The sequence below is a fragment of the Stylophora pistillata genome, chromosome 11, assembly GCF_964205215.1.
Source record: "Stylophora pistillata chromosome 11, jaStyPist1.2, whole genome shotgun sequence".
Lineage (NCBI taxonomy): Eukaryota > Metazoa > Cnidaria > Anthozoa > Scleractinia > Pocilloporidae > Stylophora > Stylophora pistillata.
In genome coordinates, this window is record NC_142529.1 from 793,722 (window position 1) to 818,284 (window position 24,563).

At 37.3% G+C, this 24,563-nt stretch overlaps 4 protein-coding genes across 7 annotated transcripts; 2 read left to right on the forward strand and 2 right to left on the reverse strand.

Annotated features, from left to right (window-relative positions):
* Window positions 1-368: 368 nt before the first annotated feature.
* On the forward strand, window positions 369-7,323 carry LOC111323950 (uncharacterized). 2 transcript variants are annotated; one of them, XM_088737885.1, is made up of 5 exons: window positions 369-521; window positions 3,900-4,184; window positions 4,445-4,911; window positions 5,597-6,226; window positions 6,620-7,323. In XM_088737885.1, the coding sequence occupies exons 2-5, from the start codon at window positions 3,922-3,924 to the stop codon at window positions 6,937-6,939; spliced, it is 1,680 nt and encodes a 559-aa protein (XP_088594011.1). In that variant the 5' UTR covers window positions 369-521; window positions 3,900-3,921; the 3' UTR covers window positions 6,940-7,323. The 2 variants fall into 2 exon arrangements, with proteins under 2 accessions (XP_088594011.1, XP_088594010.1); XM_088737884.1 differs by lacking the exon at window positions 369-521 and adding an exon at window positions 570-3,078.
* An 816-nt stretch (window positions 7,324-8,139) lies between these two features.
* LOC111323929 (3-mercaptopyruvate sulfurtransferase) lies at window positions 8,140-14,903 on the forward strand. 3 transcript variants are annotated; one of them, XM_088738234.1, is made up of 8 exons: window positions 8,140-8,361; window positions 8,904-9,108; window positions 9,540-9,635; window positions 11,534-11,666; window positions 11,815-11,916; window positions 12,721-12,845; window positions 13,576-13,674; window positions 14,284-14,903. In XM_088738234.1, the coding sequence occupies exons 1-7, from the start codon at window positions 8,228-8,230 to the stop codon at window positions 13,624-13,626; spliced, it is 846 nt and encodes a 281-aa protein (XP_088594360.1). In that variant the 5' UTR covers window positions 8,140-8,227; the 3' UTR covers window positions 13,627-13,674; window positions 14,284-14,903. The 3 variants fall into 3 exon arrangements, with proteins under 3 accessions (XP_088594360.1, XP_088594361.1, XP_088594359.1); XM_088738235.1 differs by having other exon boundaries at window positions 13,576-13,644; window positions 14,286-14,903; XM_088738233.1 differs by having other exon boundaries at window positions 13,576-14,903.
* Window positions 14,902-18,780, reverse strand: LOC111323951 (growth arrest and DNA damage-inducible protein GADD45 gamma). The gene is made up of 5 exons (XM_022927412.2): window positions 18,618-18,780; window positions 17,508-17,621; window positions 16,551-16,671; window positions 16,335-16,415; window positions 14,902-16,172 (listed from the first exon to the last, which is right to left on the reverse strand). Exons 1-5 carry the CDS (start codon window positions 18,671-18,673, stop codon window positions 16,089-16,091), a joined length of 456 nt encoding a protein of 151 aa, XP_022783147.1. The 5' UTR covers window positions 18,674-18,780; the 3' UTR covers window positions 14,902-16,088.
* Window positions 18,781-21,488: 2,708 nt separating this feature from the next.
* Window positions 21,489-24,530, reverse strand: LOC111323907 (uncharacterized). The gene is made up of 6 exons (XM_022927353.2): window positions 24,405-24,530; window positions 23,950-24,041; window positions 23,292-23,396; window positions 22,705-22,809; window positions 22,513-22,620; window positions 21,489-22,206 (listed from the first exon to the last, which is right to left on the reverse strand). Exons 1-6 carry the CDS (start codon window positions 24,498-24,500, stop codon window positions 21,756-21,758), a joined length of 957 nt encoding a protein of 318 aa, XP_022783088.2. The 5' UTR covers window positions 24,501-24,530; the 3' UTR covers window positions 21,489-21,755.
* Between the last annotated feature and the right edge of the window lie 33 nt (window positions 24,531-24,563).

The following is a 24,563-nucleotide window of genomic DNA, read 5'->3' on the forward strand; positions in this document are numbered from 1 at the left end:
TGTTAGGTATTTAGTTCTTAACCGAGCGAGAGGTCTGTATGGGAGAATCTTGACCGAGGTCGCTAGTACAGACCGAACGCAGAGAGGTCTGTACTATACCAGCGACCGAGGTCAAGATTCTCCCATACAGACCTCCAGCTCGGTTTATAAGATGTTTATCATATGGCTGTGTCTTATATGCCAATTTTTTTATATTCTTTGTACCTTTTTTTTCTAGACCGGTCTAGATGCCGGTCTAGATGGGAAAATCTAGACCGCTTTCAATATTGATTTCAACCAATCAAATTCGTGAATTCGGTAGTTCCCAGTCCTTGTGAGACACAGCCATTTAATAATTCCTGTTAAGGACCTTTAGACCCCATACACAGTACGCTTGAGTCGCCTGATGTCTGAAGTTAGTCGTGCACAACGGCGCTCCTCGCACTTGATCGAGAAGCAGCCTGATCGAGAAGGAACATCCTGAACCAAACCACAACCTGACGACTACGGGGAATCAGCACGTGAGAGATTTTTGCCCCACAGTAAGTTAATGTTGTAAGTAATGTTGCCATGCCGCATTGAAATATTGTTGAACCCTGCTTGATGCAGTGTTGTGGGTTTAGCTCTGGTTGATGCTCCGCCGCTAAGGTGATGGGTGTCTCGAAAACGCAAACCTCGAAGAATTTGTTTACGACATTTCGAAGAGGACCGTGATTCGGATCATGCAGACTTTATCTCAGCTGCGCAACAGATGTCGACGCTGCAGTCGGCCTGTAGAATCCTAGTTTGAAATCGTAACTTCCCTAAAACCTTTTTCCGTAAACATTTGAGAATGTCTTGCAGACAGCTGTAAAAATTTGACTCTAGAATGTGACGTTATGAATGGAAAATAAGCTCAAACCATCGGTCAACAATTTTACTTGTGCAAGATTTGCAGAAGTAATGTTCACAGATGAACTTCGCTTAAAGCTAATAACTACAAATTCAGAATGAATCACTTTGATTATGCATAGTCAGATGAATTTTAATCCTCTACGCCATCTCCTCAGTTCAAGCTGTCATCTACGGTCAGTGTAGAACGCAGACTGCGGACTGCAGACCGGGGGTAAAATGCAGACTGAAGGTAAAATGCAGACTGCAGACTGCAGACCAGGGGTAAAATGGAGACTGAGGGTAAAATATTAATAATAAAAAAACGAGTCTTAAGGATGAAATAAAGAGTGTTCGCACCCGTAAAATAATGTCACGTCAGGACTCACGAAACACACAAAGGCCGCTTTATGTTTAATTTTTCGTGTTTGTAGATGTAGATGTAGATTTACTTATACTCGAAATTTATGGAGCTTGACAGGCACCTAGCTTAGATAGCTAATGAATCGAGTAGAAAATAAATGAAATATAATACTAAAAAGTTACAATAAAAGTTCAGAGATAATAAGTAAAATATAAGGTTAACTAATTAATTAATTAATTAATCAACCAGTTAATAACATTATAAATACACTAATATAGTTATATACATGCTACTGAAAAGATAGGATACTAAAACTACATCCAGAGTAAAAATTACATTAAGTCTAAGAGCTACAAAGGGTACAGTTACATACGTGGAAAGTAATTTTCCTGATACGTGTTATAAACTCTTTTAGTGTTCGTGAAGTTCTTAAGTCATTATTTAAAGAGTTCCAGATTTTTGGACTAAAGTACCTGAAAGTATTTAGCCCATGCTTAGTAGTGTTGACTCTAGGTTGTACAAGAATCAGTTCGCCACATAGGTTGTGTGAGTTGTTTCTAAGCCTCAGCAGAGTACGAAGTGGATTTGATGTTGTCCCATGAATAACTTTGTAAATAAGAATGCACATGTCCTGGACTCTTCTGTTGTGCAATGTGGGCATATTTACTGTTTCAAGTAGAGTACTATAGGTACTAGTGCTGTTGTTAAGGACTGATCTTACAGCACGCTCGTCGAGTTTTTCAAGTTTAGCCGATGTTGTTTTTCCACAGTGCATCCACGCTGTGGAACAATAGGTAAAGTGAGGAAGAATGTAAGCCTTATATAGTGTAAGCTTGGTTTGTAAGCTAAGAAGTTTTCTGAACCGGCATATGATTGCAATTTGCTTGCTAATCTTCTTGCATAGTGAAGCTACGTGATTGTTGAAATTCAGCTGGTCATCTATAAGCACGCCCAGGAGTTTGCAGGTGGTAGAGGGTTGTATAGATGTTCCATCAATCATGAAGCTGATTTTGTCTTTCTTTGCTTGGTTATGTTGGAGATTTGATTTTGTGAAGACCAAGGATTCACATTTCTTAGCATTTAGGAGGAGGCTGTTGTCCTTGATCCAGCTTGAAACCACAGCTACCGGTAGTTCAGAATTTAGGATCCTCTGTACAATTCTCGCGTTTGCGTTAGTACAGTAAAGTTGTTTGTCGTCTGCATATGCGGGTAGTTTGGCTTTTTTAATGTTGTAGAACAAGTCGTTTATAAAAATGTTGAATAGCTGCGGGCCTAATACAGACCCTTGTGGAACACCTGACCTTATCTTTTCGGTGCGTGAACAAATGACATTTAGCCTAACACATTGTGTTCTGTTTTTCAGATAGTTTGCCAGTAGCTCTAGGCTTTCTAGGCTGACACTGTACGCTGCAAGCTTTTCAAGTAGTAGATTGTGAGGGAGGCGATCAAAGGCTTTGCTGAGGTCAATTAGTGTCATTCCAACAGTGTTGTTTGAATTTAGTTCAGTTTTCCAGTCTTCAGTCAGTCTCAGCAAGGTATTACAGCAGCTGTGGTTCTTTGGGTAAGCAGTTAGGGTGGCTGGGAAGATAGTTTCAAAGTAAGAGGTTAACTGGATAGACCACCGTCACCTTTCAGCAATATCAATGCACAAACCTCTTAGTACATTGAAGTCAAGTACAAATATTGAATGTCTTTCACAAACTATGCTCGATACCTACAAGTTTACCTTGCCTTGTTGTTGTGCTGTCGTGTTTTGCTTGCCTTGTCTTCCAAGGCCATATGAAGAATTTGAACGTTGAAAGAGTTACTCGGTCCCAGACCTATTCGCGAAAGCACAATTCAAAATGGCCGACATGTAAACAAAGGTAAGATACATAGCATTACGATCAGTTTGGGCGCTTTTGTGAAACTTGGTTCAACAAAATGGGGAGTTCAAGAACTCGAGGTTGATAATATGTTTGACTAAGGCGAATAAACGCCTTTTGGTTTGAGTTTTCAGGATTTTGAAAAAAAAATTACGGGTACGCGTAGGAACACTCCCAAGTCTTGTTTTTTATTATTAATATTTTATTTACCCTCACTCTGCATTTTACCCCTGGTCTGCAGTCTGCAGTCCGCAGTCTGCATTTTACCCTCAGTCTGCATTTTACCCTCAGTCTGCATTTTACCCCCCGGTCTGCAGTCCGCAGTCTGCATTTTACCCTCAGTCTGCATTTTACCCCTGGTCCGCAGTCTGTAGTCCGCAGTCTGCATTTTACCCTCAGTCTGCATTTTACCCCCCGGTCTGCAGTCCGCAGTCTGCATTTTACCCTCAGTCTGCATTTTACCCCTGGTCCGCAGTCTGCAGTCCGCAGTCTGCATTTTACCCTCAGTCTGCATTTTACACCCCGGTCTGCAGTCCGCAGTCTGCATTTTACCCTCAGTCTGCATTTTACACCCCGGTCTGCAGTCCGCAGTCTGCATTTTACCCTCAGTCTGCATTTTACCCCCCGGTCTGCAGTCCGCAGTCTGCGTTTTACACTGACTGCTGTCATCTATCCCTCTGATGGAAAATTTTGGACTGGACGTAGGGAACTTCATCATATACCTTGAATTCCCTTTACAACATTTAAGATGCAGGACGTTGAGGAAATATCTCTTGAATACGCAATAATCTTAATGCTGCAATCGATTTTCCATTTTTCAGACTGTACTTCTTGCGGACAGCCATGTCTTTCCCACATGACACACTACAGTTTCTGCCCAGAGAGGCGCGTGAACAATTTCGAAAGGAAAACTTATCCAAAACGCCTATCACGTGTAGCCAGTTTTGCGCGGGCTATCTGCAGGCTAACATCGCCTGTGTGCCATTTGATTTGGCGGATGACTTTGAAAGACTGTGTATCACTAACAGCTCTCCATTCCCCTTGCTCTACCGCAGTAAACCGGGAGAGGTCGGGGCCCCACCTTTGGCATCAAATTCGGATGTAAGGTAAGCATAATAGCTCTACTGCTTTGGTACGCTTTATTCAAGTCCTCGACAAGTTTCCACTCGAAACGTAGCGCTACTGGCATCTTTAATTTATCCCCGCAAGTAGTGCATCACGTTACTTTTCAGCTTTAAAGTACGTAAAAATTTCCAGCGCCATCACAAATCCATCAAAATCTTAAAGTGTTATCCCCTAATGATGGTCAAACTACCATTAAGCTATATTCCAGCTTGTAATTTTGTCTTTATCTTTATTACTTTAGAACGGATCTTCCCATTTATGCAGTCAGTGAAAATGGAATTCATATCGGAATTAAGGAGAATTTGTTGGAAATTCCGTGGGATGACATGGTTACATTCTACTTTGGTTGCAGTTATTCATTCGATCATTTCCTTGTCGCTGCAAAAGTTCCACTTCGTCATATGATCAAAAAACAAGATCCGTCGGTGTACCTATGTGGAATACCACTCATTCCCCAGGGGCCTTTCTCAGGGAATATGATCGTTACCATGCGAGCAATCCCACGGGAGTTTGTTCAGAAAGTGGTGGAGGTTTGCGTACCCTTGGATTTTGCCCATGGGGCTCCTATTCATATAGGGGCGCCTGCATTAATCGGAATAGAGGAATTTCACAATCCCCCCATTGGAAATAAGCCAATGTATGATGAACATGATGTTTTTGTATTCTGGGGTTGTGGAATATCTGGAAGTGAAGTAATGGCGGCTGCGAGTAAGTATTCAGAATTTATGGTGATGTTGTTTTTATTTGAATCAAGTTAAAATAAAATAGTTTAGAGAAAATGTGAAGAATTTATAACGAACAGGGTTTCTAGTTCCCACTCCCAAGGACAAGTGAGACTCTGGAAACGAGACTGAGAACACGTTGGTGAACTACGTCATACACTTGGTTCACATGTGACGTGCGTTTTACGTACTGCTAGAATTTGCTGTATGTCAACTTATTAATTTTGAGAAAGTACCACGCCTAGAGAGGTGCCTTGTCACAGAAGGAGAGCAGATACGCAAGTAAAATATGGCAGCGCGCTTTATTGAGTAGACGACATGAGGTCTTGCATGAGACCAGTAGAATTACTGCGAGACGCGTTGCCGTAGGTAGCCTGGTAACTAAATAATAGAGCGTGAAAGTTTCTAAAGAAATTGGTACTGCGTCGGTGGGGTAACAAGGTAATTTGGTACATCAACCAAGTTGAGATTGTAGATTGGCCACCGTAACGAGTTAAACTTGTAACTCGTTACGGTGGCCAATTTACAATATCAACTGAGTTGATATACCAAATTACCTTGATGATAGAGCGTTCGTTAATGAAAGCCACTGGAAGGTTATTTTACTGGTCATCAATAAACTCAACCAATAAACTGTAAAAAAGCTATTTTATTTTCCTCTACGTCTCTAGAACCTCGTGTTGCAGTCAGTTTGTCAATGAGATGTTCAGGTTCACTTTTCATCGCAGACTGCCTAGTGACAGAGTTTCTCCAACAACATCCCTCAGAGCAGACTAGTCTGTCGCCAAAGGTGATCTTTCTGTCAGAGTCGCCACAATTTGCCTCCTTAGTCTCCCAAGAAGCCATGGATGAAATTGTAAACAAAGAGAATGAATTCACATCAATCAAACCCAAAGTGTCAAGCAATGGACTCCAAGAACGGGAGGACAAACTTTTGAAATCAGCTTTGGCGCTTTCTCATGCATCATATGTTGCCATAGTAACACTGCCGCAGGAAGAGGCAAAGCAAGATTCCGAGAGACAGATGTCGGCAGTTGTATGTATCGTTAAAGCACTTCTTGCACAAGATAAGGAAATGACAATTATAACGCAAAAGAACGTTGTTACAGAATGGAAGACGTTTTTAGCTAAGTGTGAGTCGCAGAACATCGTTTCCAAATCTGTACCAGTTGTTCCAATTGCTGCGACAACGAGGAATTGGTCACGTGATGTTTGTTCGGTCGTGGCTATGGTAGTTGACGACCTCGGGTCCAGATTCAGCTCTTCCAGTCTCAATTCAATGATTTTCGTGAACGAACAAGGTCAGAACATGGGAAAAAGAGTCTTTCTTGATGGCTTAATACAACTTATTTACCAACTTAAAATCCAAGAAATATAATATTTCAGATGGCAATGGAATTTATAACCTTTATAGAGGAGGTGTTGAGAACACGTATGAAAATGCTGTTTTCACTCGCGATTAAACTACTTTGAGTACAAATACATTATCTATGGCCAATGCAAATGATTGTTCCTCTAGAATATTTTCCACGAGTCAGTTTAAGTAGAATTACTTCTTGGATGTGATGGGGAATTCCCTAAAGTCAAGATTTTGTTGAAAATTGGCCACACACCTTACAGTTGGAGGACAGTTATTACCAATGTATGATAACACCAAAAGTAACATTTTTCAACCTTTTCTCTTTTATTTTCAGGAATGTTGACAGTGCAAAGTTTGCTTTCTTTGGGCGAAGATGCAAATAACGTCACGAAAGTCAATGGAGATCACGTGGTCGCGAACGGTCAACCAATTGAAAGTAGTTGTTGGCTAAGCCCCTTCTTGGTTGCCATGGGGACATACATTCTGCAGACGTGTCCCATTCATTCCAGATATGTGAGGCGTGGTCTAGGACTTCACAATGTTAAGCCGGCAACGGAGTTCTTCGTTACTCCGAGCAACACTCTGGTCATGGAGTGTCAAGAAGTCGAATTTGTACAGAGAATATTAAATGCAAAGAACTCGCCAAAGATTTGAAGGAGCTCTTATTCTCAATTGTTATATTTTGATGACTGGGAGAGGTGATACATTATTGCAATGCAACTCAGGATTTGTTTTCAGTGGACTAGTTCAAGTCAAGGTCAATAGTAAATCCTTAATGTGCGTAATTTTACACGTGATAAGTCTAGTGAATCGTAGGTTTTCCCTACTTTGAAAGCGGGCTATTACGCTCTGCCAGTTGAGCTTTTTCTCAGTCAGCCAGATAACAACTTCCAAGGTTGGAATACAAGAAGTGGCTGTTAAGGCATTTCGCTCTCGAGTAACGATAGAACATAAGTGGAATGAATATTGTGATAATAGCGGTAAATAGAGCAAGAAAAAGAAGAAGAAGATCGACAATAAAATCTTTGCAGTTCAGAATTCTTTGTCTCTTGCTTAATGCGGAGATCTCAGCTTTTTTTTTCCACTAATACTGACACTCGGTCCATCGACTGAATGTAAAATCGTAGTTCGCGTGGTGGGAAGTAACTGCAAAAAGGCCCTCACCCCTGATCGCTTGTAATGAAGTAATTTCATTTTTGTTCAAAGGCATTTTTTTTTTTGTCAACGTCTAAAATGTTGGTTCTTAAATACCGAGAACGCAAGAACTTGTAATGCGTCACTGACTCTCTTCGGATTAACTTGATGTTGGTGCGCAATTTTCAACTCGAAAAAGGTTCCAAGTGTATATTTTAATCGTAGACAAAGGTTAAGAATGGCTTACCTTATTCCATCCGTGTGTTGCTTGCTCCTGGTGTCGTTATTTTACCGATTTCACTTGATTTAAGCGCTTGATTTAATAAGGTAAGCCATTTTTATTTCATATTTTCACTTTTAACTATCTCTATGGATATCTTGTAGAAAATCCCATACAAATCCTTATAAATCGATATGCAAATTGTGTTACGGCTTGTGCAGTTCTCAAAGAGAGCTTGGGCCGCATGTGAAGAAATTAGTTCGGTTTTTAGCGTAAACGTTCTTCGGGGGCTGAAAAGAATGGAATAGAATATTCCCTTAAAATATTCTAAAAAGGAAACTTTTAAATGGTCACTTAACTCTATTTTTAATCACGTTTTTTGTAAGGTTCAGAACTTAACAGCCTGACTACGCCGCGAAGAAGTTTAACTCAAAGCCGCTTCACACCGTGTGAAATAATCATGTGACGGCCAAGATATTTCCCTCTCAACTAACTAGTTCCCAGTTTCCCCGCAGCTAGCTCTTAAAGCAAATTCTTGATTTTTCTTACTTAAGTTTGTTGTGGCAGAAGCAGATTGATTTCGTCCAGATGACCTCAGATAGTAAGCAAACTGTTGTCTCCACAGACTGGTTGAATGATCAGTTGAGAAAAAAAAAAGGTGGCTTTGCAGTTTTGGACGTGACATGGTTCAGCGACAAGAATGTTATCCACAATTTCTCAAAGTAAGACTTCGAAGAGTTGTGTCGCAGTTCTATTTTGATCAGGGGCAGTGTACTCGGTCTACAACAGAAAGAAACACCCAAAAATTCTATTCTATGTCTGGTCGATTTTATACCTTTATAAAAACGGCTGACAAAGAAGCAGATTCGACAAAAATATAGCAGGCTAAGGAAACCGAAAGAATCAAATCTTCCACTAGTTTAGCCCGCCGCCGCCCCCCTCCCCCCCCCGCCATTGAGACTGAGGGGCAGGGTGATGGGGTTGCTTTGAACAGGGTTTCTTGACGTTTGCTTTACTACAGCATTGCTGGATAAAATTGATTTGGAAATCAATTAGTTAGTTGCATATTTATTTATTTACTTAATATTATTATTATTTTATCTTCATGATTATTTACTTACTTATTTATTTATTTATTGGCCTCTCTTATTCTAGTTTTTCCCCCTAAAGCCCTGCCCCCTTTTGTCCTTCTAGAAATTGATCTGAGAAAAAGATTTTATGCTCACCAAATTGTGACTGATCATGAGTGGTTCGATTTCCTCAGGAAACATTTAATGCATGCTTCGCAGATGGACATCTTCTTTGGAGTAGAAAATACCCCTTTGTATCCACGAAATATTCCTGATGCACCAACCTTCCAGATGAATGCAAGAGGCAGCGCAGTGAATAGTGCTGATCATGTTGTTGTTTATGAAAACACGGGAAAGTTTGGATTTTTTGCAGGTGCAAGAGCTTGGTGGCTGTTTAAGGTGAGGATGTTTTTAGGTTCATATCTTTAAGTTGGATCTATATAGCAAATCTGCAACAGTAGCTTAAAAGTTATTCCCCTTTGATATCAAGCCACCTCAAGCTCTGTAACAGAATTAATTTTTCTTACACATTAAAAAAATTAAAAAAAAGTTTAGGCCAATATTACGGTAGGTTAGCATTTATTGGGGTTTGTTTCCTACAGTTATTTAAATTGCTAACTAGAATGCTATTGTTTGTTAAAACTTGGCACTAATTAAATCATGATGTTAGCTTGATAAAATTTATCAAACCTTGGACATTTGTTCTCTATAGAATATTCTTTAATCAACTCAGCCCTATTAATTGGCAAGCTTGTAGTAAATCTGAACTGATGAATTAGGATTAACCCTTTGTCAAAAATGTTACAATTATTTAAATTAAATTTTCACAGCTGTTTGGACATGAAAATGTTTCAGTTCTGGATGGAGGTTTGGAAAAGTGGATTGCTGATGGATATGAAACAACAAATATCATGTTCAAAAAAATGGTAATAATTGCTTTTTAAGCACCAACCACCATTACAAAAATGTTCCTCCAAGTTGCTTCTGACTTTCAGTTAAATGCATGGAAGTTTTGTAGGATGAATGAAATTTTGTCTGTAAGAGTTTATGAGTATAACCTGGATGAATGCAGCTGACCATGACAGCCAAATGACCATGGTCTGGTCACTTTCCGGGTTATTCAAATAAGAAATGGGAAATACCTTAGTTTCTGTTAGATTGAAAATAAAAGTAGTGTAAGGAGTTTCTGCAATTTTCAGTTCAGTTTTCTTGAAAGGGTGCTTCTTAACCCTTTCACTCCCAAGATCTCAATAGAAATTCTCCTTACTGTCTGCCATACAATTCATATGACATAAGTTCAGAGAATTTGGTACTGTATCAACTAGTTATCCCCTAATTGATATTTTCCTCAATTCTTATCACTTGTCTGATAGATATTGTAAAAATATTGATAGATATAGCTCTTTGGCATATGAAGCTCTGCTTTCACGTCCAAATTGAGCACTGTGGGATAAGTCATTGTCACTAGCATTGTGCAAAGCTTACTAGGCTCTTCTAGTTTGAGCACTCTGGCATGGCTTAGACGATACCACAAGTGTGGGATCATTTGGGGATCCATATCGGTTCTCCCCCATCCTAGCATCAGCACTGCACTGATGAGGCCCAGAAAGCTGAAACAGTACTGTCTGTAGTTAGTATTGATATATTATTACATGACTCGGGCAGTCAGAGGGCCAATAACTAAAATCAACCAATCAAAATACTCTATTGCCGGTCAATATTATCTCAGTATTGGACTGGGCACTCTCCCGAATGGTCCCGAATGATACTGTACTTGTTTCCCTTTGAACTTCAGTCTTATAATAAATCTCTTATTAACCAAGCTTGCTCGGGACCGTACTGGAAGAATATTGGCCCTCAGTCTTTTTTGTATGGACCTCACTGCACTCGGTCCATACTGTCAAGACCTCGGGCTGATATTCTCCCAGTACAGCCCTCGCACTTGGTTAATAAGATATATGTAAAGAGAAATTCTGTCTTGGTCACTCATAAGAGTGGAAGGGTTCACCTGTTATACCTTAACATCAGTATGGATATTCACCATGATAATCTCTATACAATTCAAACTGACTAAAATGAAACACACATGATTCCCTGTTAGACAGGGAATCATGTGTGTTTCATTTTAGTCAGTTTGAATTGTATTTTGCTCTACATTCAGGTTTACTGAGCACTTTCTAGCAGCATTAATTTTACAACAATGCCCCACAATTGATAATCTCGATCTACCCATTTCCTAGGGTGCTGACAAGAAGAATTTGTAAGAGTTAAGCCGGTGTATCTTCAATTAGTGATCATTTCCTCTATTCTCATGACCTTCATGTATGGATTCCAGGGTGATATTGTAAGGAGAAATTCTGAAGCGCAGTGGCGGATCCAGGGGGAGGGTCCGGGTGGTCCGGACCCCCCCCTATCAGACCTGACGCTTAAAACTTTGAGAATTAAATTCTTACATCGACAGGATCATATATCCCTTTTTAACTGGCTGATTTTTTTAATTAATGAATCCAAGTAAACGGTAAGTGGCAAGGAATTATAACGAGCAACCGCGACTGGTGGGATGGGGTGTGGGGGGTGTTGGGGAGAAGTAATTTGCCTCAAAAGAGTCCAACAGTCCTTTCTGAACCAAAGTTTAGACCCCCCCAATCAAAAATTTGTGGATCCGCCCCTGAAGTGGTCAAAGTGTTAAGCCCAATACCCAACCCTAATACCTTTTCTGCTTTGAAGACCAATGGAATGGAAACATAATCCATTCGAGCAGACTTGATAGTACTTGAATTTAAATTGTATCTAAATTATGAATGACATTTTTTTTATCATGTAGGAGGGTGATTTTACAGCAAAGTTGACTCCAAGATGGCTAAAGAGGTTTGAAGACATGAAAGAAAACCTTACATTGCAGAAAGTCCAAGTTTGTGACAGCCGAGATCCTAGCTTATTCATAAGATCAGCCAATGGTACTGTATTTATCAAAATCATTTTGATATCGCATTTGAAGTTCAAATGCACCTTGAACTTAATTTGGTATAAGCCTCCCCACTTTTGATGGGGAAATGTTTTGGATACAAAGATTGAATTTGAATAATCAAGGGTTTTGTTTTGTAGATCCCAAGACTGGCCATTATCCTGGTGCTGTGAATATTCCCTTCCCTAGGCTGTTTGATCCTGAATCTAAGAGTCTTAAAAAACTGGATGACTTGAAGAAAGGTATGATAATATTTAAAAATAATACAGGGGCAGTTAATAATAATAATAATTTTATTTAAAGTCGATAATGTAGGAAGGGGTTGCCCAATCTTCCAAGCCAGTGGCTCATGTGAGAAACAATCGACAACTAAATTTTAGAAAAATATACTATATAAACAAAAAATTTAATAATCAGTAAACTATATATATAAGCATATCTATGTACATTAAAGGACTGTTTACCTAAAAAACTAAAAATTAAAAAATTTTGATTATTATAAAAAGAAAATAAAAAAACCTAAATTAATCTATGAAGAATAGGAGTGGCATGTATAACCTGTTCAGTGAAACAGTAAATAGAACATGTAGGTTTGCTGATAACCATCACCTGTTTTGCATGTTTTTTTTGTTTTGTTTTTAATTTATTTTAAGTTATCAGATTTATATAGCATAAACAAATTAGCAGTACTTAGGTTAATTAGTATTTAATATAGAATTTAACTGAGTATTAAGTCTTTTTTATCACCTATCATACTTTGTAAGAAATTTTCAGTGATTATTTTATTCAGTCCCCACCCTTACAATTTTTATTCACTGTTGATACCAGGTCGAAGAATTAAACAAAAATGATTAAATTAAATATTAAAATATCTAAATTTCAGTAGACCAGGTTAAGGTGAATTAACAGTTTGTAGCATGTCAGACATTTTCTCGATATTGCTGATAGTATTTAAAAATAATGAACAAACTGTAAAAAACTGGATTATCCTATAAGTAAATTAAACACATTTCAAATTTTTTGTAAATAATTTTCTTTCTTTACAGTTTTTATTGATGCAGGGATTGACCTCAGCAAACCATTGATAGGCATGTGTAATAGTGGCATGTCATCTTGTTCTTTGGTACTCGCTGCCCATCTCTGTGGATGTCATGAAGTGGCAGTTTACCATGTGAGAAGTTAATAATAATAATAATAATAATAATAATAATTTATTGATTTATAGTGCACCCTTTTAACATACTAGGTGATCAAAAGCGCATCAAAAAGTTTAAATCTTACTTTTTGCAACACAAGTTTGGGGGAGTTATGTGAACAAAGTCACTTTTATCCCTGGGTTGGGAGGGGTTTGGGGGGGAGGGGGTTGGGGGGAGGGGGTTGGTCTTCAAAAACATTTTTAATATGTGAACTCCTTGTTCCCATGAGGACCAAACTCTTACTTATTTGTGTATAGCACTTTTTTCTCAGAAATTTTTACAGATATTTGATTGCTTTCAATTAAGGGTGGTACCTTGGCCACAGTTTAACTTAAATAATAAGTACAAACCGAAGATTTTCTACTCTTGTACTGATTTACATCACCTGGTTATGTACCCACCCCTTTATCTCTCATGCATGCTCCAAACTTTTTTCCTTTTTTTTTTTTGGCACCTGTTTTGGGCCATTACAAGAGTGTACCTCCTACCCCTCCTCTAGCAAAAGTAACCAGAGGTATCCGTGTTACCACTGCTTTCTCTAAATTGTGGTCTGAAGTGGGAGACAACATTAATCTTTTGACTAGTTTTTTGGGGAAGAAATTGAGGCAGAACATGACCCAATGCTCAGCAAACCCAGCAATGCTTTATTCTCCATTCTAAATGACATGTTTCACATGTCGTGTATATTGGTTTTTGTCTCTACAGGGGGGATTCAAAGAATGGAAAGAAAGAGCCAGCCCAAGTGAAATTGAATAAAGTTCCAATTGAGTCTAAGTCAAAACACAGGTCATCAGTATATGCAAAGTAAGCACACTTCCAAGCTCTGGATTGCACAGTAATTAATGGATAATTACTGAGGCATATGGCATTATGAGAAATATTGCAGCCAGCTGAGGCCATAGGCCTCAGCTGGCTGCAATATTTCTCATAATGCCATGTGCCGAAGTAATTATCTATTATGATTATTGATCCCCATGAAATCCTATTGTTCTGTGTCTGTGTTGGATCTTCGATTTTAGTCGCACCTATGTGTGATAATTGTGATGCTCATTGCTATTGTTCTTTGTTGTGATGAATATATCTTAGATTTAATTGTGCCGAGGGTTGTTATTGTAGCTCGTTGTTATAGTTGTTCAAAACAGTTCTAATGATGGAACTAATTCGTGCAAGGTGTGTAACACTGCTAATTTGCATACTTTATAAGCCAATCATTTTACTTAGTGCGAACCTGGGTTTAGAAAGAGGATGGATTCGTCGGAAGACAAAGGATTATTTATTACACAGAGCTCTATGAAGGCAAATATTTCAGCAGAAATCAAAGATAATGAAGTGTAATGTTTGGACATTTCTGTCAGTGCTTTAATTCTTTATCGACTTCTAAAGGCGGTGTTTCCATTTTCTTTTTTTAAATAGAGCAAAGATTTAGAATGCCAATTACAGCTTTAGAATGTGAGAAATTTGACAAAAGTTGGGTTTCAGACACCAGCCGCCGGAAACAGGCGTGGGTTTTGAAAGTCTTTGAGGAGTGGAAGAAGCAATATTTTTAATAATTGTAACCTGCACACTGCAATGTTTTTAATATTGCAGCCTGGACACTGTGATACTTTTGATATTGCAGCATGGTTATTTAGCGCGTTCAACTATATTAACCCTGATAATTTCCCTGCTAACAAAAAGGACCGCCTCCGTTTTCCTCATACAGTTGTATTGTCATCTTAAAGACTACAATCGTTAAATTAATGCAGAGAGAGAACAATAGAATTTCATGGGGATCAGTAATTATTTTGGTTAAATCAACTAAGTTGAAATTGTAAATTGGCTACCATAGAGTTAAAAAGCTGACATTTCAAGCGTTAGCCCTTCGCCAGAGTGAATACACAGTTTGTACATGTTAAAAAATTTTAGGAAAAATTATATAAGTGGCCAGTGCTTAGAGAAACATGGATACATAATTAGGTGGTTTCTGTATTTATAATGAAATTGTTATGTAGAGTTTTCATTGGATTATTAATAAAATACAAAACATTTAAAAATTGTGTCATTTTTATTTGTTACAAATTTCTCTAAAACTGATCATGGGATAACAGTATATTTGTACAATAACAGTACATTTTTTTAAATAAACTTTTTTCAGTCTCACAAGTTAGCCTAAAATAACAGCAACTGATTCCTAAATCATAAATTGGTTGCTAATAATGTGATGAAAATATTTCACAAAAATGTGTAATAATGGCTATAAAAGCTGACATTTGAGCTGAGAGCGCTGGGTAAAATTTTGATCTAAGTTCATTGTTCCAAATAATATGATGTCCATAGTCATGAAAGGCTAGATTAATTACTGCCCTGCAGTTTCAATACACATGCTACCCTGGCATGCTGAAATAATTCCAATCAGATTCTAAGATTAGCCTGAATTTAATTAATAAAGATATAACTTTTGCCATTTAGATACAGTGTTTTTAACAGTTGTTTTCCAAAAAGTCTTTCCTAAGTGTTCCATAATATTTGAATGGTAAATAAATAAAAACTGTGATATTGAAAATGTAACACAAAATGCTAATATATGTCATTTTTTCTTCAAGACATTATTAAGACCATTGCTTATCTACAAGCAACACTAATAATGTTTAACAATAATACGAGTTCCTCTGAAGAGGATACAATTACAGATGCTTTAATAACAAAGCTACTAAGAACCATTAGAGGGAAAATGAACCTAACGTCCTCTTCTATACAAAAACTAATGTATATCAAGTCAATACTAACAGAACATTATGTCACTTGAATCTGAGCAGTGTCTAAGTCCTTTCTTTTTTTTTCTTGATACAGTTTTTCTTCTCAAGGTTGTAATTAACAACTTTTTTATTTTTCCTTAACAATAAATAGGTCCAGAATGCATTTTGTTGTTTCTGTTTTTAAATGATTTAAAAGAATTTGAAAATTTAATTCAACATACTGCTATGTTTATTTGTAAACCAGGGCTATACTTGTGCCCTTCTGTTTTTTTTTTTGCTTTATGTTCTTAACATTACATAGACTAATACAATTTTTTATTGTAGTTTTTTTCTTCTTCTATGTAACTTTTCCTCTGCAATGGGGTGTACCTATCTTGAATGTTTCACCACTAGTACTGCTGGCTCAATGTGCAGCTGATGCCTTCATGTCAACTATGTTTGACAGTTTAAGTATCTCACCACTCCTCTTTCTCCTCTGACATTTTATGTAATCTTAAGTAAAGGGGCTGGTGAATGACGTGCAAACTGCAGCAGAATGGAAACTGATTCCACATCACTTGAAAGGTTCTACAAAAATACACAAAAGTAAACTATCAATATTATATTTTGGGTTAATAAACTAGAATATGTAAATCCTTCCAGAGGTAAAAAAAGATATATTTATTTAGAGTTTAGAGTAAAATAGAAAATTCCATCATATAAAAAATTAATTCATGGAGCATTTTGTACCTTAACAAGAACACAGTGTAGTGGCTCTCTCAAAACCATGTGATGTTTTGTCATTTCAGACAGCTTGCAGCTGTTGTTTACCTGGTAAAAGAGAGAAGAAAAGACTTCATTAATTAATCACTCACTCAAGAAAAACTTAAAGTGCCCTTAAGAATTCTAATGTATTTCAACTTTCATTCCAAAAATAAAATGCAAAAATTGTTCATGATTGCTCACCTTTATAACAGGGATGGCACATTCCCAGCAATATGCCTCAATTAGTCGGCAATGAACCTGGATCCCAGGATCTGCCCTTGGGTTTTCTACCAACACACATAATCCTATTGTATCCAGGTCACTACAATGACAAGAAATAAAAACATGTTTGAAAACCTTGTGTAGAGATGTTTTAAATTACGTTAAGCCAGAAAGATAGAAAGGGCCGTTTCAAGAAGGGGGTCACAAAAGAGCCACCACATGACTGAAGTGAGGAGGCCATTTAATAATGAAAAATCCTCACTTCTGCTTGACAAGAAGTGGGGGTCTCATGTATAACCTATGACTTGACCTGACACACACCCTAGTAAGCCATAGTAATAGTAATAGTAATCAAAGTTTAATGTCTTTACGTGGGGCATGGTTACCCATATTGCCTGAGCCAGAGGCTCATGTATGAAACGCAAGACAACAACCCACCCATCCCACCCCAGGGGAGGACATCCATCACACAGTAATCTTGTGCATGGGAAATTAATGTCTCCTACCCCTAACCCTGCAGGAGACGGGACCTCCATTTATTTGTCCCTATCCAAGAAGACTAGAATATCCAAACCATTTCTTGATGTTATATAGAGGCAGCATATTCTTCTCAATTATTTTAAGACTTTGAGTGTTGGTCTGGGAAGCTACAAAAGAGTTAGGGAAGCTACAAATACGCTATAAAAATCTTCAAAAAGTTGGAGCTCAACTTGCGTAGTTCATTGTTTGCACTCATGGTAATAATAATTTTATTTAAAAACATTCACAACTGTATGCGAATATTGCCCATCTCTTGTTGACCTTATTCCTTTGTTGCCTACATGTTGCCAATTTCTGTCTTCTGTTTTAATTCTCAAATTCACATTCCGATTTTTTTACATCAAGTTTGAGATAACCTTTTACGCGCACAGATGAGTTAAAATATGAGTTACTTACACGGCGAGCTCATTCGCAGCATCATGCACTCCGCACACCAAATGGCCATTGATTTGTGCTTGATTTAAAACTTCTTGCAGGGCCCAACGTATTTTCAGTCTATGAACCATATCCCTGAAAAAATGGAAAATCGAGCAACATCGAGTGTTAATTATTCATTTGATCTGATGAAACAATTCTGGAAAATGATTCAGCGACGTATTGTTTAGAAATCCATAATTATCCGCTTGTTCTTCCAACTATGGAAACCGGCGCAAAAAAAGGCACGCTTACAGAAAATTAAAATACTGAAGGTATGCTGCACTGTAGTAAGAATCATTGTTGAAGTAAAATTAATTTTAGAACAAGAACAAAGTCATTTAGTCAGCGTATTTGCAATTGTACTGTCTCGTGACTTCGGTAATTAAATAGAAGCATAACGAAATTGAAATTCAACAACACGTCAACTGCTTGTACGTTGCAGTTCATAGAATTATTTCGACTAGATTTAAAAATCTGAAATTTCCCTATCTTGGCTTAACCTCATCCATTAGTAAAAAGTAGAAAAAAAAAAACAGAAACATCAATTTTCCACGAATCAAATAAAAAAATCGACGACCACCAACGTTTGAAAGATTCAAGCTACTTTCGGCAACGTTTCAGCGGCGTTGAAGCTAAGTGAAAACTCGTGACCGACACTTCGCAAAGAATTATGAAATGAAACACGTTGCAGAAACACCACATGAATTCGGTTAAGCTATGGAAGAAGCAATTTTGAGTGGATACGCCTTACTCTGCCCTTTTTCGTTGAATAATTTGACTTTGTACTGGTACAAGTTTGACCGTGCGTTCTGTGCGAGTCACGAGTACGCCAGTTCACATCAGACACTCAAACACAAGTCCTGGAATATTAAAATCCTCATGTACAAACTTGTAAAAAAGGTCAAATTGGCTAGCTCTATGCGTCCAACTTTAAACAAAATATTATTGAATATGTTCACGTGAAAGGATTAACAATCGCGCAAATGGGTAATTCTGCGAAGATCATGATTCCCGGGAAAACATTCCCTTGCCGGCTTCCATGCCATTACATCACCCGAGTGATTAAAAAACGAGTTTTATAGAGCTTACCCCATATTTTCTCCACAGAATTCGTCTGTCTCGTTCTCGACAGTTTCTTGTGTCATTCCTGATCTTCAGTAGTCGAATAAAATAATAAAATCTCCCTTGATAGGACTCTAAGCGATCGTGCAACTACCACGGATGGATCTCGACAACTCCCGAGGCTAATTGCTGACGAGCAAATTTATAACATCTATCACGTGTTTAACGACCCGGATACGACAAAGAACTTTTGAACGAGGGAGGGGAGAAGTCCACTTCTTACAATTGCTCATATTCAAGACAAAAAAATCAAGAATGTTGTGTCGTTTAAACCGAATGGACTTGAAAGCAATCTATTAATATATAATTGCTTTAAATTGAGCGGGAAGCGATCACTTTGTTTCCTGCCATCTCAGAGCAAAACTAACGCCATACCCCTTCCCAGAAATGAAGTTGTCGTTAACATTCGAAGCGGAAAATTCTTGGTATAACAACGGAAAACAAAATACGTCAAACGACAGCGAAAGCAAACAATATGCTAATGTTGGGGGCAAGCCCGTTCTGGAACGAACATAATTCACAACGATTCTTCCCTGAAAAACAAACAAAATCGTATTCTGAGCGTTTTCGCTGGAAAAACCTACTTTCCACTTCGTTCGATATTGTCATTTTTCAAAATCACTCAATCAAAATAAGAGCAGTTTTAATCTATTGTTATTTGAGTGCTCGGAAGTTAAGCAACACTTTTTTGACGTTCTAAGAACTTCCTGAATTCTTTTTTAGTTCGAAAAAACCGCCTTGAAAGTAGCTGAAATGCGAACTCTCCTTCACCTTATTCTGAATTGTCCAAAAAAAGACCATAAAACTAAATAAAACACGTAGGTGAATAAAAAACGGAAGCAAATAAATATGTACACGTTTTTTTTTTGTTTTGTTTTGTTTTTATCATTTTAAGGTCCAAAAATAATTCAGCGTGTAGGAAATGTGCGGATTACATTTAATTTTGTTTTTTTTGGCAGATCAAAGGCTGAAAAAGAAAGTTCGATACATCTCATAAAATTCAACCATAACAACATGTAGCAAATTAATGGACAAAATATTTTTCAATATATGTGTTATAGAGTTATGTTATTAACTGACAAGGAAGGAAGTAAACACGGTATCAGCACGATTTATTATAAATCAGCACGTTTTATTAGCTGTGCAAGCTGTATCTCTAAATGAGGATACGGTAGTCACAGTATTACGTGAAATCAATAGCAAGTTGGGCGGGGAGACTGCACCCATAATGAGGGTTTGCTTGAACCGAACAGACACGAGTCAAAATCTTGAAGGAAGACTTTAACACGTATAGTGACTTGGATTTTGAACTTTCCTTAATTAGACGAACGGGAAACATAGGCTATCCACATAGTGGTGCAACAATTATACTGATATGGGAAAAAAAAAACTTTTCTCTTTGCGGATTTGAATTCGCCATAAAGCATGAAAAATAGAGCATTAGCATGTCTGGGAGGGGGCGGATGCGCATATACTTGACTATGAAAAACAATTTTGTTCCGGTCGACATTTTGCTCAAGAAGTCATTCATGCCCAGCCCAGGCCTTCCGGCGCTTTCACGTTGAAAACGTAACAAAAAGTTTTCACGCATGCTTTTAATCAAAAACTTTTTTTTATGTGTCTTAACATCCCGCCCAAACTCAAAAAGAAGTTACGTCAGCGTTTTTGAAAACCTCCGTTTTCAACTAGTTTTCCGTCCGCACCGAAACGCAAACGGCGGCCGTCTTCAAAATCATCAACTTTGTTAAAGAACGTTTTTGAAAAATTCGTTTTCTGTGAACAACTTATCTTGATAAGTAAGAGCGGTAAGCATAACCGTGCGTTTTTAAAGTTTAGAACATTAATCACGGTGGTACTTTAAATATTGCGACTGTATGTTTAACCCAGGATCTCGCTTAGTGATTCCGTTTTCAATCGGTACATCAACCCTATTTTTGTGCCATCGGTAATTTTCATAAACTTCGCGTTTTTTTTTTTCGTGTCAATTTCGACTCTAACAGTTTTGTAGTTTGAATACTGTACCCAGTTTCACACGGTTTTTTTTCTAGTACAACATGGATTTTGAACACTTTTTAAGCTTCCTTTGGTCATATGTCTAAAACCATTACATTTAACATCGACTTTACCGGTGACCATATCCGTTTTCTGTTAGATTCCTGTACTACTGTACGTCATCGTATCTCTTAGCTTCTTGCGGATATGGTAATTAAAATGCAATATATTTTTGGCTGGTGGTCAATTAGTTCCCATTTTCCCCAGAATTTGCGCGAGAACTGGGTGTGGGATCAAGTAGTCTTAGTACCACGATACGAGCATACTTAACACCCCCCCCCCCTTTTTCTTTTTTTTTTGGCAAGTAATATATAGATAAGTGATATAAACTCCCGCACTGTAGTTTTGATAGCCATGATAATTAATAGCAACGTTATATAACATCTCTCAAATATTTATATTAAAATGTTATATAAGAGACTGAAATCTACTTAAAAGAATAGTTAAAAGAGGATAGCCCATAAAGAAATCAGTGGGGTGGATTTGCTTAAATTGCAATTTTTTGGAATCCCTAAGCAAAGAGCTTTTCTTGTTTCTCTCTTTATAGCATTAAAAACAGAACTGATATTCAACGAATTATTTTTAAGGGCCTGTGGCTACTTATCACCCCGGGAGCAGCGTACAAACGTGACAACACATACACAGGTCCGAAACCTCGAGGAAGTTAAAACCACGTACAGTAGTTTTCATTCGTGCCTCGCCATGCTACCGGAGTTAAAGATACGACATGAAACATGAAACGGAAGTACAGTAAAAAAAAAAGAAGACTCGATAATCGAACAAGACTGAAACCGAAAAAGTTTTCGTTTATTATGTAAAGACACGTTTCTTGAAAGACAATACGTGCAGATCCAAATAAAAAAAAAATAAAATTGGTCGGAAGATATATTTTCCTTTCAAAAAAACAATCATACGTGACGCGAGTGATTCTTCCTCTTGAAACGCTTGTCGTCGATTGGTCAAGCAACATTGTCATGCAATCCTTACTCATTTTGTTTTTCTTATTCATTATGACAAGATAATTGCTTGGTTCACATTCTTTCCCCAATGCAATCAAAATGATCCCTCATTCTTCTTTGTTTCCTGGTTTTTTTCAACTCTTTTCTTGTGTATTTTTCGTTCATATTTTCCCCTTCTGTGTGATCTCGACTCATCAGAGTCACTTTCAGTGCTGTTTTCTCTATATCTGTCTCTTTCGTGTTTCCCTTTTCTTGCCGCTTTTGACCTGTGCTTGTGATGTACTTTTTTATTCTGTTCTCTTATCTCTTTCCTTGAACTTTTCCCCAAATCTTCTTCATCTGATGGTCGTTTTCTCTTCTTTTTATCATATTTTTGCTGTTTCTCTCTCAAACTGTGTTCATGGCTTCTGGCGTTACTAGTCCTTTGTCGTTTCCTTTGCAATTCATCATTATCTTCACTTTCTTCATTTGATATTTCTGAATCCAAGTCACTTTCTTTCTTTTTTCTCTTTTCCTTCTTGTGTTTTTTGCTCTTTGAGTCAATTCTGCAATAAAAAAGCTTTTCTCTTTCAATCATATCATGACGGCAACCAGACTCCCAGCCTCTGCCCCAGGCTCTGCTCCAACCTCAGTCCTTGTCTCAGTCCTAGCCCTTGCCCTCTCCCCTACTGTACAAACCCAAGCTTCATCACTCACAGTAAAAGTTCAGTAAATAATTTAACTCAACAAAAAAAACAACATACTCCCAGGGAGGTAATCATATTGGCATTTTTGAAATTACATTAAACCCATTCAGCGATGCAAAGCATTTCATTAAATTAACATACTACAACTAAGGCCTTTCACTGTACCTTTTTCTCTTTTTCCTCTTCTTTATTGTAGATATTTCATCTTTCTCTCGAAAGAGTTCTTCATTCACATCCTCTGGATAGAGTTCTTTAAAACCACTATGCCCCCATCTGTAAATAATTTTTTTTTTAAATAATACTTCCTTTAACTTGCTTCCTCAATAAAAAAAAAAAAAACAAACCATAATATCATACTTTTCTTCTTTTCTTTTCTTTCGGTCAAAATTTTGACCTTTTTTCCTTTTATCTCCATTCTCAAACTCGTCTGGATAGAGTTCTCTGTAACCCTCATGTCCCCATCTAAAAATAAAATATAATACCATAATTAAAGAGAAATTTTTTTTAAAAAAATTCCAAACAAAACAAACTCATACACCTTTGAGTTAATATTTCATATTTTAAAAGTGGATTACACAAAAGTTGGTCTTATATTTTCAACACTTTATCCATTACATTACCAACAAGAACATACAAAATTGTCAATGAGAAGATTTTATCTTATTTTAACACTAACAAAACAAAGTGTATAATGCACCTATAAGGAATAATTCAGACAAAAGAAGTAAAAGTAGTTGATTAATAACATCACAATAATGTCACACGAATAAAGGACAAGATCATAAACTAAAGAAGCTCTTGATTGTTAAACAAATTTTGTCTTTTCAGCACCTCAAGGAATGTATAGAGAATAGTATGGAGAAAATGCATACTGATGTTAGGGTACAAAGGGTTACAGAGGTACACATTTCAGCATCAACCTGATGAACTTCAAGCAAACAAACCTTTGAGAATCACTTGCTTCAAAATCAAAGAGTTGTTGTGTCCAATAGCTACTTCTGGGTGGTGGAGCACCATCTTCATCATCACATCTCATTTTTCCTATGTACCTTGGGACAGAACAATAATAAAAATCTTGCTCTCTTATTCTAAGCATTCCATAAAAAAAAGCCGAAAAATAGTAGCAGTAGAGTAGTGCGAAAGGGGAAGAAGAGGAGAAGAAAAGAAGTGACTTAGAAAAATATGTTGACAAAGACGATCTTCTAATACCAAACCTTCCATTTTCACTGGAGTTCCATAAAATAAAACAAAATAAAGAATTGAAAGTTTCTCTCTATACTGTTCTAAGCTCATTTCATCCCGTCTTACATATATTTTTCATCAATCTAGCATGACTTGTAGCTGTACATTCCTTTCACACACAAGATCTTTCTAGTAGTTCTCTTTAGTATCTGCTAATATGTGAGTTTGGAGAATTTGGAATTGGATCTAATACTAACCATCTATTTGATATTTTTTCAAATTCTCATCACTTGTTTGCTTGGTATTGTATTGATAGTGTAAGGAGAAATTCTATACTAGCCACTCTTGGGAGCTGAAGGGATGTAAACACAATGCCATGTGAGGACACTTTACAATTGCAAGCCTGTGATCAGTTCATACCTTCTGGAGTCATTTGACAGTGGAGCATTGCTCGTCTTGTTTTTACTGTTAATCAGTTCATACTGCTTCCACATTTCACTCTCCTCTTGAATCTTAATGATAAACAAATAAGAAATAGCTTCGAATTTATAATACAAAGTAAAAGAGAGAAAGATTACCAGTAAAACTGGATGATAAACGAAATACATAATCCTAAAGCTTATACAGAGTAAAAACTAGTATTTTCCCTTGACTAATATAATCATGGAAAGAATATAATCTTAACCAATAACTGAAAAAAAAAGAGACAGTGGACTTGCTACAACAAGACACAAAAACTTGTGGAGTTTCCATATCAGTACCACATCTCGATAAAGACGAACACATAACTTGACCACAGCTGTTTTACTTTTTAAAACTCGTTTCAAACATAGCTTTCACCTGAGTTAAGTCACATCAGCATATCATATCCTTACCTTGTTATGAGCATCAGTGTGTCGAATGACGTTCTTCAGAAGGCCCTTGTCTATAAACTTACGCTGCACCGCCATCTTAGAATATGGATCAGACATGTGGCCTGGTCACAAAGCTCAAGAGGTACACCTCGAGATAGAGATACTCACTCCAGGTGATAC

Bases quoted from the DNA above. Each gene is read 5' to 3' on its own strand.
- LOC111323907 (XM_022927353.2), bottom strand. From the start codon at position 24,500: ATGTCTGATCCATATTCTAAGATGGCGGTGCAGCGTAAGTTTATAGAC. The intron at 24,042-24,404 runs GTAAGGATATGA...TTTATCATTAAG, and splicing joins ACACTGATGCTCATAACAAG to ATTCAAGAGGAGAGTGAAAT. The intron at 23,397-23,949 runs GTATGAACTGAT...TTCTGTCCCAAG, and splicing joins CTGTCAAATGACTCCAGAAG to GTACATAGGAAAAATGAGAT.
- LOC111323950 (XM_088737884.1), top strand. From the start codon at position 2,993: ATGAAGAATTTGAACGTTGAAAGAGTTACTCGGTCCCAGACCTATTCG. The intron at 3,079-3,899 runs GTAAGATACATA...TCCATTTTTCAG, and splicing joins TGGCCGACATGTAAACAAAG to ACTGTACTTCTTGCGGACAG. The intron at 4,912-5,596 runs GTAAGTATTCAG...CTACGTCTCTAG, and splicing joins TGAAGTAATGGCGGCTGCGA to AACCTCGTGTTGCAGTCAGT.
- LOC111323929 (XM_088738233.1), top strand. From the start codon at position 8,228: ATGACCTCAGATAGTAAGCAAACTGTTGTCTCCACAGACTGGTTGAAT. The intron at 9,109-9,539 runs GTGAGGATGTTT...AAATTTTCACAG, and splicing joins GAGCTTGGTGGCTGTTTAAG to CTGTTTGGACATGAAAATGT. The intron at 9,636-11,533 runs GTAATAATTGCT...TTTATCATGTAG, and splicing joins ATATCATGTTCAAAAAAATG to GAGGGTGATTTTACAGCAAA.
- LOC111323951 (XM_022927412.2), bottom strand. From the start codon at position 18,673: ATGACACAAGAAACTGTCGAGAACGAGACAGACGAATTCTGTGGAGAA. The intron at 16,672-17,507 runs GTAAGTAACTCA...TTGTCATTGTAG, and splicing joins GCTGCGAATGAGCTCGCCGT to TGACCTGGATACAATAGGAT. The intron at 16,416-16,550 runs GTGAGCAATCAT...CTCTTTTACCAG, and splicing joins GTGCCATCCCTGTTATAAAG to GTAAACAACAGCTGCAAGCT.